Genomic DNA, 15963 nt, shown 5'->3' with positions numbered 1-15963 from the left:
ATGCTTTGCAATGTCCTTGCTACTTGATGCTACACACACACACACACACACACACACACACACACACACACACTTAAAGGATGAGTTTAGCAGTTAAACAGAGAGGACTTGATAAGACATACAAAAGTAAGTTCCATCTGCGAGTTTTCTTCACACATCCATGCGAACTCTCCCAATTAAAAAATTTAATTATAGGGGCGCCTGGGTGGCTCAGTGAGTTAAGTGACTGACTTCAGCTTAAGCCATGATCTCACAGTTCATGGGTTTGAGCCCCAGCACTCTGTGCTGACAGCTCAGAGCCTAGAGCCTGCTTAGGATTCTGTGTCTCCCTCTCTCTCTGCCTTTCCTCTGCTCGCAGTCTGTCTCTCTCAAAAATATTTTAAATAAACCTTTAAAAAATTTTAAGAAAAAAATAAAAATAAATTTAATTACATTAAATTGATGCTACACACCATTTCACCACAGTCACTATAGTCAAATTTAGGTATACAAAAGTAAAACTTGAGCATTTAAGTATTTAACTGAAAATTACTTAAGGCCTAAAATGCCACCCACATGAAAAAAACATTTAAAACCTCTACTATAATATTTTTAGCACTATAATAGGAAAATTTATCTTTGGAAACCTTCTCAAAGGTTATAGTAATTATGCCAAGTAACATGAACTGCTATAAACTTTACAACAAATCAGTATTTTGAGTCAGTTCCAAACAGTCCAAATAAAAACTAAAACTCTCTATACCAAATCCTGAACATTTAAAAATGTACCAGGCCACTGAACAAGCACCCAAAATACAATAACATATTCAAGACTCAAGGCTTTATATTTTAAAGTATTCAATATTCTTAATGTCAATGACGAGTTTTTCTACATATAATATTCTTGCTCTGCCCAACAACAAACTTCCTGGAATACCTAACTTACCCATTATAGATAGCTCTAGTCAAATTAACCAAAATATAAAAGACAACTTTTATGTGTAAAAGCAAAAGACCTTTTCCCAAAACATAAATTTATCTAGATTATACTAGAATTAAGTGAGCTTTTAACCTATTACCAACAGTAGTAGTAAACAACAATCCCAGTAGCTTTTATGTCAGTATGGAGGACAACCACATTGGTGACCACTGGCTTTGGTGACCATTCTCCTAAAGGATGGGATATGCCTTATTCATCTTTTATGCTGAGTGCACTATGTAAAGAACTTAATATTTACCAAACTGATGAACCCTACGTAAGCAGAATACCTTGGAAAGGTTAGTGAACTGCCTAAAATTAGTCGTTTCAACAAAACAAGGCAAATATTCTGAACATTATAATCTGATATTCAAGTCATAAAAATATTTGGAAAAATACACTTCAGTGAATTACAAGAATGAATAAAAAAGCACAAATATAAAATATTACCTATATATCTAGCTTTCAAAAATACTTTCTGCTACTCTCCACATGACATAAAACACTGTGATAAATAATTCCAATAATGGCTCCTATGAATCACACTTTCCTGTGTCCACACCCCTTTGAAAGAGGGTCACTCTCATCAAGGGAGTAGAGTCGCCACCATCTTCTTAAAAATGGGCTTCACATGGACTTCTAGGAAATCACGTTATTCTACTCTACATGGTTTGAAAACAAATTTCAACATCTTAAACTAGAGGTGATCTAAAACTGTTACATTTATATTGGTTTCTTTATGTCCTACAAATATGTAAATATTTTAAAACTTTGAAACATGGAACAATAAAGCATAAACCAATAAAATCAGGAATATGCTTTTGGAGTTCTCTAATTTTGGAGTCCTTTACATGAAATTTAGTGCATCTAGTACTTATGCTTGAATTCAAGTTTGTATAGTTTGCTTTCATCCATAAAAGAATTTGATTAGATATATGTTGTCTCTACTTAAACTATACATCTGTGTTTGCTTAGCAAAACTACTTATTACTCAACATTTGGGTTTATTTATGTACCTATACTGGAATGCATTATTTATGCATTATGCCTCCCAATAATTTCTGTAACTTGATTTAAAGCATTAAGGATTCTCCTTTTGTGTCAAGAAATTAACATCAATTCAATAAGAGGAAAGTAACTAAAAAAAACAAATGTGCTAACCCTTTATAAAGCATTATCTCACATAAATGCTCCCCTCAAAGAAATCATAAGTTTTTTAAAACATACCTATAAAATGGGGTGCCTGGGTGGCTCAGTTGGTTAAGCATCCGGCTCAGGTTGTGATCTCACAGTTTGTGAGTTCAAGACTCAAGTCAGGCTCTGTGCTGACAGCTCAGAGCCTGGAGCCTGCTTCAGATTCTGTGTCTCCTCTCTCTGCCCCTCCCCTACTTGTGTTCTGTCTCTCTCTCAAAACAAATAAATAAATATAAAAAAAATTTAAAAAAAAATCCCTATAAACTAAGTGGTCCTTCACTAATAATTCACTAATAATTACCATCGGTGACATACAAAATCTTCAAAAATCATAATTAACATTATCTTATAAACATCAAGCCATTAATCCCAAATAAATGAAGAAGTAACTTCAAAAGAGGTACACTTTTATTTAATTATGTTGAATAATGAATATCTATTATATATCATTTAAATCTCATCTTATGGGATACTAACTCTGAAGTTACAACTCCAGGAAAAAAGCTATTTAATTAATTATCCGAGAGCCAAAGAGGTACTAATAAACAAAATTCACTTTTCCTACCTTAAGGTAGCAGTGTGCATAGCAATAATGAAGCAAATTATCAGATGGCTGAGTAAGATTGCTGACCACATGCACCAACTGTTCAGCATACATTGGCACAGAATGTTCCAGATTAATTTTATCCACCAGTATCTGAATGGATGGCAAAGGCCGAAGAGACTGGAAGTTTGTAGTATTCATGACGTTACTTGAGTTCTAGAAAATAACAGAGTTCAATTTATATTTCAGGAAAACAGTGATTGGCATGCAATCCCCTCTATATAAGTCTCAGACTAGCATTTTTTGCAATGTTATCAAATCAATCTACAAAATGATGACTTTCTGTGGGACTCTTTTACCATAACCAAATATAAACATCTTCTACATATTTTTAAGTATGTCCTAGATTTCAAAAAATGTGTATTTATTGTAAAATTATTACTAATTTGTAAGTAGTAAGCCTGTCTTTCATTGTCACAATAATTGGGGAGCAATACTAGGATTTAGCAGGCATTGGCTAAAGATGGTAAATGCTAATGCAATACTTATCAACTCCAAAAAGCCAACAGTGCCATTACTCACAAACACTGTTGAGTAACCATGTTGAGTGAACATGGTTGAACATGCTTTTCTATTAGTAATTTTTAAATGACACTTATTAAGAAATTACTTTTTCAAGTGATTTTATTTTGGATTACTGAGGTATAACCTATGGTAAAGCATACAAACATTAAGTGAAGAGCTCAACAAAATTTTACATCTGTAACCACCACCCATTTCAAGCATTCTAGAACGCTCTCCTATATCCCTTCCCAGGCAACATACTGGATCACCACCAGAGGTAGCCAATACTCACTCTCATTACAATCACCACAGATTAGTTTTACCTATTCTTGAACTTTATGGAATCATACAGTACATACTTATTACTGCCTGCTTTCATTCAACATACCATCTATAAGAATTATCTATGTTGTTCTATTCTTGACGTTAACACTTATTATGAAATAACCATTTCTAAAAAGGTTTCTTGGTCTTAAGCTCTACAATTTTCCAGTATCAGATTAGCCATACTGTTTTTCCTTGGATTTGCATTTAAATGATACATCTTTTTCCATCCCATTATTCTAACTTGTGCTATAGTTTTCAGTTCCAGAATGTTTTGGTTCTTTTTTCATGGATCGAGGTCTCTTCTGAAACCTTCTACCTTTTTGTCTCTTTCTTGAACTCATTAACCATAGTTGTTTTGAAGTTCATGTCTAATATTAATATACTTTTTCTCCATTGACATTTTCCCCAGACAGTCTCTTTACCCAGCAATACAACTGCCAGCGGATGACAGGGCACAGATACACAAAATGAAACTACTGTATAATAGGCAACTGACTTCCTGTCATACTTCCACAAATTCTTCTCCAAGTTAGGATACTTTTTCCTTCTATCATTATCATTATGTAGATATCAAAAGAAATATAGCCAAAAGAATAAAAATAACAAATAACAGCTTATTATGTATATGGCAAATGCAGAAAGCAATACATTGTGTATGGCCTAAAACAAATATTAATCATCCAGGAAGTCCTCATTGACAACAACAACAGTAATTACTATTGTGTTCTTAATATGTGCAAAATCATTCATGTGCATTATCTCATTTATTATTAAAAATAATTCTAAGAGCTAGATACTGTTAAGGGAATACCTCTGTGCCACCCTGACAATCTTCCACAAATCTATGTAGACCACACAAAGGCAAGATGCAACCACAGCAGACCTAAGCCTTGGTAGAACATCCCATGACTCTCAGACCATGAGAAGATAGGTGGTCTTGCAAAGAATTTTTTTATTTTTTCTAATGTTTATTCAATTTTGAGAGAGACAGACCATGAGCAGGGGAGGGGCAGAGAAAGACAGACACAGAATCTGAAGCAGGCTCCAGGCTCTGAGCTGTTAGCATAGCCCGATGCGAGGCTCGAGCCCACGGACTGTGAGATCATGACCTGAGCCACAGTTGGGACACCCAATCAACTGGTCCAGTCTTCCAAAGATCTTCTAAAAAACCACTTCTCACCTTCTTCTCTTGAGGGAGACTGCTAGTAGCATCCCTCATTCAGGTGAGACACAGAGTTTCCACTTACCCCTCTCAGGGTACAGCTGTAGCTACACAACTGCTTAGATGAAGTGTGGAATTGAACTCTTGACAACAGGTTACCCTACCATGTGTGCTGTGCTGCATGTCATTTTGGCCCTCTGGTTTCAAGGTCATCCTGAAAGGGACACGGCAAGCTGACACCATTAATGATTTGTTTTTGCTGTCTATATGTAAGTAATAAACCATTTGAATCTACCTAGGCTTGTTGCTTCTTTACTAGCTAACTGAATCTGTCAGCCCACCTGAAAAATGTTTTTTGTTGTTGTTGTTTTTCAGAAATAAGTTTAGAAATAAAAGCAAGGTGTCATAGTTTGTATGTGGACTGACCTCTAGACCCATGCTCTTCAACATTTCTTTATACAGCCTTAGCTTGAGATTTAAAAATATGCATATACACATGCATATACACATACACACACACAACTTTCTAAGAATTAACAATCATAGTTACATTGCTTTAACATCACCATGGATAAGTATATAAGCACATATTCGTTTACTCAATCACCTTCCTTACAATAGCATAGGACCTACAAATATGCATATATGAGGAAAAAAGTAGTAAACTCCAAAATATACCTTTTCTCCCATAATGACAGGCAACAAATGATCCAACAAGTTGAATTCAGCCATGAAAATAGTACAGGTACATTTGAGGAGAGTAATACTTGTATGTCGGGTAGGAATATATTCCTCCAAAGATGCCACTTCTTCAGGATTCAGTGTGGTTTCATTTTCATCCTTAATATCTAAAATGAAATAATACAAATATAATAAAAAATTGTTTTAAATAATTTTTTTAAATGATTAATTAACTGGTTCCCAAATTTTAAGGTCAAATTGTATTTTTCTTTTCAACAATGAAACAGTTGAAAAATAATATTAACTTTAACAAATACAAGTTACATTACTATAGAATATAAATTTATGTCTTTACTATATAAAAATTTACATATTTTATTTTAAGATATTTTTAATATTTTAAAGAAATTTTTAATCTCTTTTGTTAAAAGAATAACAGCTTCTGTTCGTTAAAACACCATTAAGATAATGCAAAAGCAAGTCACAAACAGGGAGAAGATATTTGCTGTAGATAGATAGATGGACTCAGAGCATACTAAAAACTGTTTAACGCAAAACCACATAAAAATCATTAATGAACAATTCAATAGAAAAATAGGTGAAAAAAGCATCTGAACAAGCAAAAGATAATATATCCAAATGGACAAAAATTCTACCAAAAGCTAGATAATATCATCAATTATCAGATAAATGCAAATGTAATAGCATTGCAGACCCATTAGAATGGTTAAAATGAAAAAGACTACTACTAAGTGCTGGCAAGCATGCAGCAAACTTTTTACATAGCCACATAGCAAATATTTTATGTTTGTGGGCCATATAGTGTGTCACAACTACTCAACTCTGCCACCATAGCACAAAAGCAGCCACAGACAATACAGAACTGAATGAGCATGATTATGTCTTAATAAAACTTTACCTACAGAAACTGAATATTAAATTTCACATAGAGTTCATGCGTCATAAAGTGTAATTCTTTTTTTTCCAACCATTTAAAACACAAAATCCATTATCAGCTCATCTGTTGCACAAAAAGAGGCAGTAAGTCATAGTTTGCCAGCCTCCAATCAAGAGCAATTAAAACTCTTCAAACCGCTGATAAGAGCATAAAGTGGTTTAACCACTTGGGAAAACAGTTTGGAATTATCTTCTAAAAGTGAACATATGCAATCCTTTTACCTAAGTGATTCCACTCTTCCATGCCCAAAAGTACACATTTACCAAAAGGCATGTACTAGAATGTTTGTGGCATCACTATCATAATAACCAAAAACTAGGAACTACTCACCAACATAATGGATAATTAAGTTATAGTATATTCATATAAAGGGGTACTATGTAACAATGAAATGAATCTCATAATTTAAGCTCAAGCCAGTGACAAAAGATACATACTGTGTGATTCCATTTACATGAATTATAAAATAAGCAAAATAACTAAATCCATGTTAGAAGTAAGGAGAATGGTTTCCCTTGGGGTCAGAGGAGTAACCAGAGGAGAGCACAAAGGGGACTTCTGAAGTGCTGCTAAATCACCATTTCTTGAACAGTTACACAAATGTGGTTAAGTCTGCAAAATTCACAGAACTATACCCCTACACAATAGTTTAAAAATGGAGAATTAAGTACTTAAGATTAAATACATATGCACTCATATCAAGTAACTCTTACTTTGCACAGTTCTGATATGTATGAATGAATTTGTTATCTTGTTTTAGTTAAAAATGCCAGTTCCCCCCCCAAAAATTAGTTCAAGTATCAGTTACCACAGTATAACAACTACTTAAAGTACAAGACTTACTACTAGTTCTTCTTTCCATAAATCATAACATAAAGAAAAAATGTGCATCATGATCAGTGATCAATCATGTCACTTCTTTCAAAGTCTGTCAGGTTTGGTTACTGGTATCTCATACCTGTTATTTAACTATGTATAGACAGCAAAGCATGTAGTTGTATTGCCTCCTTGTTTACCAGTGATAAACCTATGTGACATTTTGCAAAAATGTATAATTTAAACAGAACTGCCAATCAAAGATGAAAGTGCAGCAAAGAAACATACTGGTAACATACAAGGAGTTAGGGAAGAAACAGGTGACTGTGGGAATATCAACAGCATTATCATTGGAAAGACTCTTGCTATGTAGCTAGGGGAACTTAGTGAAGAAAAACTGATGTTGATGAAGAAAGTGGTTGTGATAAAAAGAATGAAGGTATCTGAAGATGTCCCAGAAGATACCCCAAACAAAACACTTCCCATTAAACGAACTCTCAGAGGTGTTCACAACATTGAAAGTGTACAGGAATCTAATCCAAACTTGGAAGTGTAACAATTTGCTAAAATACAGGAAAGATGATTACTCTATACTCTAAATTCTATGACAAGACAAGCACCATTTAAACTACTCTTTTTTTTTTTTACAAAGAAATAAAACTCTTTCTTACTATTCGCTTACTATTCTCTTTCCGTTTTTTTTCATTTCTATACATTTATACCAATAGTAAGAGAGGTTTTCGTGTTTTGACAGAAATATCCAAAAGTGTGAAACAATTTCAATTTGTGCATACACACACACACACACACACACACAATCATGTTTTTGAGATGATAAACGGCTTCAGATAAAAATTCTTGTTATATATACGTGTGTGTGTGTATGTGTGTAGGGCATAATTCCACTGTAGAAGAAACTACTAATTACAACCTTTCTTTTAGCAACAAAACCCTCTGAACTTTAGTATTGAAACTCCCAGAAACTATATTTTCCAGCCTCCCCTGCCGTTAGCTTATAGGGACATATTACTAAGTTTTGGTCAATGGGTGACAGAGCCATATTATGAAATGAAACTACATACCTACCATTTTCTCTTGTTCCCCCTTTCCTGTTGATTCAAATTCAATATTGTAATGGTGGGCCAACACTTACCATATAGAGGAGACGTGTCTCAGAGAATGGTAGAAAAACAAGACAGAAGGAATTCTGGGTCTAAGACAACCTCCTGGATCAGTTACCCTAATCCACTAGAGCACCTACCAGCTTGGACTTTTACATGAGAAAAACAAATTATGTACTAATTTTTAAGCAAACCTAAGTTTTCATTTCTCTGGGATAAATGCCCAAGAGTACAGCTGCTAGGTTATACGGTAGCTGCATGTTTAGTTTTTAAAAGAAACTGCCAAACTGTTTTTAGAAGTGGTTCTATATTATAAATTCCCATCAGGGATGAATGAGTGATCCAGTTTCTTCACATTCTCCCTGACATCTCCCAGTACTATCACTGTTTTTTATTTCAGCCATTCTATACATACTATCCTAACACTTCTAAGAGTGCCTGTAATGGAGTAGGCATTCAAGCAAGGTGCAAGAAATGAATGCATAAACATGTCAAGCACTTAACTATGCACTAGGCACTGTGTTATATGCTATTACATGCACTAAACTTTAAAAGTTGGTCCTATTAGTGTAACATTAAGAATAACAGTAAATTGCAATGACAAAAGTCAAATAAAGAAGTTCGAACAACAGCAAAAGTTTATTTCTTTAACACAACAATCTGAGGCTAAGGGACCAAGAGTTGACATAGTGATACCATGCTACCAAAGACCTAGGTTGATCCCACCTTGTTCTGTCATCCCAGAATGCAGCTTTCATCTCAGGGTCTAAGCTAGCAGCTCCAGCTCCTGCCATTTTAATTTTTTCCAGCCAGAAGGAAGGGGTAAAGGAAAAAAGGCAGGCTTGCACTTTTCCTTTTAAAGTCATGGCCCAAAAACTCACATAAACTTCTGCTCCTATCCTGGTAGCCAGAACCTTGAGGCATAGGACTATACTTGGGATATATGGATATATCATCTTTATTTTTATCATAAAAATTTCTATCACAGAAACTTCTTTTACCATAAAATAAGAGGATAATGGATATTGGGGAGACAATTTAACCATCTCTGTCACAATAATTAAACTCATTAGAAAGACAGAGAAATGGAAAAACCAGTAATGTTCCTTAAATTCCCTAAGGTAAGAAGGAGTCAGAATTCAAACCATAGTCTAACCCCACAAAGGTCCTTTACTATGCTATTATGTCCTACTCTCGAGTGCTGTATTTTAGGAAACTATGATACCTTCATGCCATGTAGAAGAAATTAGGTGTACAGCAAATTCTTTTTTACCAGTAAGACCTCAGTCTCCTTAAATGCTAAATTTGTACATTTTGAGTCCATCTTCATGTCTGTTCCTTAGAATGCAATTAAGGGAAGAAAATTATATTTCAGGAATATATACTGGAAAGAGTACCAAAAAGGTGTGGCAATGAAATACTGACAAATACTGGCAAATAAAGTACTTATACAATTTCCAAATCTTGACCTCTCCCATAACTTCTACACACATGTATATTCTTTAAATTAACTAAATCCATGAAAATCAAATAGGCAAACTACCTAAAAAGTGTAATTTAGCAAAAATAGAACAAATTGGATTATAAAATCATTCAAACCAACTACGAGGAGATTTAAAATTAAGCCAAAAACCAACCTGGTTTTAGTCCACTGTACGGTTCATATTCATGTTCCAATGCACAAACAATCATTTTCAAAATTCGATGCACTGCACTGCTATCCAAACGAAAGTCTAAAGGACCTATAACAAGGCTTTTGGTAGACTTCTCCTGAACTACTCCCATATCTTCACTTTTCCCTGAAGAAAAGTCTTGTTGATTTGCAGAACCTATAAAAAGCCAAATCTTACATCAATATTTTAAGCAATCAGATATACCAATTTAAATATTACTCTTTTCTTATCTTTTTAGCTTATAGCTTAATGCCTTAAAACCAATTCTTCATTGGCTGAATACATGGAACACTGACCATATATATTTTTCTCCATACTGATGGGACAGTATTACCATCAAAAAAAAATTGATTCAGATAAAAACTATCCCTGTAATCTATTTAATATTACAAGAAGTGCTATAAAACTCGAACAATCATTCTTAGAAAACTATTCTCTAAAATAGAACTGGCTAATATCCAATAATTCTATACACAATACTATTACGTTGACTGGAAAACATGAGCGGAGGAAGTTGCATTTTACTCTTTTGGAATTTTCACTGAAAAATAGATTGTTTACAATTACATGTTCACAAGGTACTGTGAGAGTTGTATAGTTGACCATGGAAGTGAACTAGAGGTACTACCTGCTTTAAACTTTTTCCAGAATAAAATTATTATGGCCATGATTCATAGTGCAGAACCCAAGTTCCTCAATCCCTTATCTCCCCATATATTGAGGAGGAACCAGAGGCTATCTTCTAAGAAAAATCTTGGCTCTACCTACAAGTATTTCTCCTTAACATGCACACTCCTTATACTAGAGATTCAGTTTTAATACATAAACCATCTGTTATAAGTGACAACATATGGTAATTTATAAATCTTTTTTTATTTTTTTTAATGTTTATTTCTGAGAGAGCGAGAGAGAGAAAGAGCACAAGCGGGGGACGGGCAAAGAGAGAAGGAGATACAGAATCCAAAGGAGCCTCCAGGCTCTGAGCTGTGATGCTGACACAGACCCTGATGCAGGGCTCCAACCCACAAGCCGTGAGATCACGACCTGAGCCAAAGCCAGACGCTTAACCACCAGCCACCCAGTAATTTATAATTCTTAAGCCATTCTTAGTTTATTCAAACAAAAATAGGAAAGTAAGGCTTCCCAGCACTAATACCTTTAGAATCTAGAAAGGCCCTATTAAACACAAAAGTTATGTATCTACACCTTCCAATGACTTTTTCAAGAATACATTTCTATAATTTTAAACAAAGGAGTTCAGTTCAATCTTTAGTCTCAGTGCCACAGACAAAAAAGAAAAAATTAATTATTCATATATTAAGGTGGACCACACACAGACTTAACTAAAATCAAATAAAACATACAAAGTTAATCTTATACATGATACACATATAATATATATATATACATAATAAAAATATAAATGCATATAGACAAATAATACTGAGTCACATTAGAAATTAGGTAGAAGGGCACCAGGATGGCTCAATCAGTTGAACATCCAACTTCAGCTAAGATCATGATCTCACACATTAATGGATTCAAGCCCCACATCAGGCTTTGCGCTGACAGCTCAGAGCCTGTTTCAGATTCTGTCTCTCTCTCTGCTCCTCCCCCATTAGCACTCTCAAAGTTAAATATTAAACATTTCTCTCAAAAATAAACATTTAAAAATTTTTTTTTAATTAGGAATAAATAACATGCCATTCACATAAAGAATCACTGCCTTCTGGAGCTAAGCCAGGCAAACCTGTTAGGAAGGGTAACTTGAAGACAACAAAAAAAATTTTGGTTATAAATCACAATATACAAAATCACAGAAAATGTTCGGCGTTGAGTTCCATAAGGGCTATCAGGCTTCCTAAATGAACTTAATATTATCAGAAGACCCTTTTTTTAGTCATCAAATTGTCTCTAAAGTAATAGAAGCCCATAAGCATCTTTTTTCCAGGTAATACAACTTGATTCCAAGGCAGTTTAAATTTAGATGCCAGTGGCTTGTCTGAAATGTAAAACTGCAACAGGCTTTTTGCTAAATCTTTTCAGCAAGGTATTTACTGAACCCACACTCAATACGTTTGGGTCAATCCAGCCCCCTGAATGTTTGGCTACTCTTATTAAGAGTCAACACAACATCCACGTAGCCCAATGAAAAGAAAGGATTTACCAGTCTCCCTGGGACAGCTAGAAGCAACAGCATCCACAGTGCCCCTATCTTCCTATATTTACTTTTATACCTACTGATAGAAAACCATTCTTCTTCCTATTCTGCAATCTATCAAAACAACTCCACCAAGCATTTGTACTGTCAATGTACACATATTGTCCTCTTTCACTAGAGATTCACCTACTTTCTTCACTCACTGCTTCTCATTTAAGTTTGCTTGTAACTTCTACCTTAGGAGTCTTTTTCTTCTTTAAGGAAAAAAGAGTCTGTTTTAGCTCTACTCTATGAGCTAGAAAATTAATCCCTACCCAAAATAATGCAGGAATCAAGAATCCTTCTATTCCAGCATTCCTTTCAATTAATACCAACACTGTCCCAAGACACCCAGATTCAAATAGGCAATGAACCATGATGCCTCTCTCTCATCCTTTCCCTCAATCCAGTAACGGAAGTATTTCAATTTTATAGTTCTCTAAAATTTTCCTTTTGTAGGTTACGTTTTCATCTATCTTTTATTTTAGGTCCATAAAAACATGTGCAATAACTTCCTAAGTTAAAAAAAAAAAAACTAGAAAGGCACTAGTCATAGTAACAAATATTCAAACAGTTATATGAAGAAATATTTCAATTTAGTTTACAAAACACTGAGTGCTTTCAGGCAGCATAACAAAAAACTGTCAGAAGATGCTTATCAGTATCAAGCAGTAGCACAGGAAACTTATTAACTGAATTTTTGTTTATATGCCATTTCATAATGTGGGTAAAGTACTAACTGCTACATCATTTATCACAACAAAAATAAATGTAAGTTTTTTGGTACTGCATACTAGTTTCTTGCATTAATTAGAATACTGTCATGAATTTAAACACACCAATCAAACCTAGCTTCAAAATTTCAGAATTCACTACAAACGTTGTGAAATTATTGGTTTAATATGTATTTAGATACTTAGATTAAATTTAGGGTACTTTTTTGATAATTTGGACTATACAAACAAATAAATGTCAACTGACACCAAACCAAGCATTTTAGATAAAATATTTCTTTAAACTGTTTAATATTAACCTCTTGTGAGAATTCAAAATACTTTTCTTAGGTTCACTCTACAAATTTCTTGCTTCAAGTAATCAAAGAAAAAAGAAAATCTGAACACAGTAGTTATGAATGCAGGCTGTACAGTCTGGCTGGGTTCAAATCCCACAGAATAGGTGTATAATCTTGACCAAGTTACTTAACTTATCTAGGACTGGCTGTTTTCATCACTTGTAAAATGAAGATAAGGTTATCTACCTTTAGGGTTATTATGAGGACTAAATAAGTTAATACATGTGAAACACTCAAAATAGCACCTTCCATTTAAAACCATTTAATAAATATTCATTACTATTATTATCACCATCATCACCACCACTGTATTATAAATGAATATAAAACCACAATGAGAAACAAACATAAACACAGTTACCTAAAAGCAGGCAAGGAATAAACAAATTATTTGAATAAATGAATACATTTTTCAAGTACATGCGACATTCACAAATTAACAGTGAAATTTTATCAAAAAACATCCCTGTTTGCATAACTGAGAAAGCAGATGTGTAGTAGGAGACCAAAAACAAGAAGTAATTACCACAAATCTCACAACAGCAGTTTCCTCTGCTGAGGCAGGGAGGAGAATGTGATTTAAAAAAAAAAAAAAAAAAAGAACACACAGAATGCATATTGGATACAGACACTGTCCTACTTCCTGGCTTGGTGTGGGGAATACACAGGGGTTTCCTTTATAATTCTTTGCTATTCTGTACATAAATGTATGTTTGTATGTTATGACCTAATAGTTTGTTTTTAAAAAGTTAAGGACTAAGGGACGCCCGAGTGGCTCAGGCAGTTAAGTGACCAACTCTTGATTTTGGCTCAAGTCATGATCTCACGGTTCATGAGTTTGAGCCCCACATTGGGCTCTGCGCTATCAGCACAGAGCCTGTTTCAGATTGTCTCCCTCTCTCTCTCTGCCTCTCCCCCATTAGCACTCTCTCTCTCTCTCTCAAAAATAAACATTAAAAAAATTTTTGTTCGGGGCGCCTGGGTGGCTCAGTCGGTTGAGCGTCTGACTTCGGCTCAGGTCATGATCTCACGGCTAGTGAGTTCAAGCCCTGCGTTGGGCTCTGTGCTGACAGCTCAGAGCCTGGAGCCTGCTTTGGATTCTGTGTCTCCCTCTCTCTCTGCCCCTAACCCACTCACATTCTGTCTCTGTCTCTCTCAAAAAAAAAAACATTAAAAAAAATTTTTTTTAATTTAAAAAAATTTTTGTTTTAATTAGGTATAAATAGCATGCCATTCTCATAAAAAACCACTGCCTTCCAGAGCTAAACCAGGCAAACCTCTCTCTGTCTCCCTCTCTAACCCTTCCCTGATTTCTCTCTCTCTCAAAAATAAATAAATTAAAAAGTTAAGGACTCAGATATTTATAACATTGTATATACTACTCATGGAAATGGAAAATATGAAAAGTTTAACAGTTAAAAAAACTACCAGTTTCTCACACAGACCATATATAAGCACTGTAGCAAATATAAACTGTTTCCACAGTAAATGTACAAATAAAATTTTCAGTGCTCAGTTTCCTTCCTTGAAGGACAGCTACTTGATACTCCACCTAACAAGATACCTAATCCACAACACATGCATAAGACTCCATTCTAAGCCAGCAGAAACCTACCATTTTACATTTGGTAAATCCAACACTATAGCAATTTATAAAGTTCTTAGAACACAGACTTCTGAGTTGCCCTTTCCTATACACAATTGGCTATTGAACGTCTTAGCCTCAATGTCCACAGGTAACTCAAAACACATCTTTACCAAAGCACCTGGTGGCTCAGTCGATTGGGCATCCGACTTTGGCTCAGGTCATGATCTCACAGTTCCTGTGTTCAAGCCCCACGTGGGGCTTGCACTTGTCTGCACAGAGCCCGCTGCAGGTCCTCTGTCCCCCTCTCTCTGCTCCTTCCCAACATGTGCTCTCTCAAAAATAAATAAAACATTAAAAGAAAAAAACCCTTTTTTCCTGCAAAAATCCTTTCTTGTTTCTATCTCCCTTAGTGGCTATCCTACCCTCCGAGATCAAAATCAGATACACAATATAAATTTATCTTTAAATAAAGCAATGCAAAGGCAGTGAGTGAAGGTTTTATGCACAGAATTAAATCAATCTGAAACAGTGAGAAGCAGGAAGCCAGTAAAAAAGCGATTAAAATCCAAAGAAAACAGCATAATGGATGAGAGTGGTAACAGTGGAGTTTACAAGAAGTAAATGAAGATAGATTTTTGTAGATGAATGTTGACAAAATGTGTTGATGAACTGGATGCTAGGAAAGGAAGAGTGTGTCATGAGGACCCCTAGGTTTCTGGCTTGAGGTAGCAGAAGATACAACAATGTTCCAAGACTGAAACTAAAAGAGAAGCAGTAGGTGGTCATAGGGATTTTAATAATTCCATTTGAACGTATTCACTTTTGAAGTATTTGTGAGACACATAAAGAAGTAAAAATGTCATGTATGCATTGGATATTTAATTCTAAACTGAAAGAAGTTTATTTTTTTTTATTTATATATGAAATTTATTGTCAAATTGGTTTCCATACAACACCCAGTGCTCATCCCAAAAGGTGTCCTCCTCAATACCCATCACCCACCCTCTCCTCCCTCCCACCCCCCATCAACCCTCAGTTTGCTCTCAGTTCTCAACAGTCTCTTATGCTTTGGCTCTCTCCCACTCTAACCTCTTTTTTTTTTTTT

At 34.7% G+C, this 15963-nt stretch overlaps 1 protein-coding gene across 10 annotated transcripts in view; it reads right to left on the bottom strand.

Moving 5' to 3' along the window:
* Positions 1-15963, bottom strand: part of VPS13B (vacuolar protein sorting 13 homolog B) — a 795663-nt gene that overhangs the window by 673864 nt on the left and 105836 nt on the right. For all 10 annotated transcript variants that reach the window (XR_005796430.1, XM_040494097.1, XM_040494098.1 and 7 more), the window contains 3 exons: positions 9963-10154; positions 5428-5597; positions 2718-2912 (listed from right to left, as the gene is read on the bottom strand). Coding sequence is in view for 9 of the 10 variants with exons in the window: in XM_040494097.1 (XP_040350031.1) it covers positions 2718-2912; positions 5428-5597; positions 9963-10154 (557 nt within the window). In the remaining variant the exon portion in view is untranslated. The remainder of the gene's footprint in view (positions 1-2717; positions 2913-5427; positions 5598-9962; positions 10155-15963) is intronic.

The sequence above is a fragment of the Herpailurus yagouaroundi genome, unplaced genomic scaffold (assembly GCF_014898765.1).
Source record: "Herpailurus yagouaroundi ecotype Mexico unplaced genomic scaffold, PumYag 186, whole genome shotgun sequence".
Classification (NCBI taxonomy): domain Eukaryota; kingdom Metazoa; phylum Chordata; class Mammalia; order Carnivora; family Felidae; genus Herpailurus; species Herpailurus yagouaroundi.
This window is presented reverse-complemented; position numbering and strand designations above follow the sequence as displayed.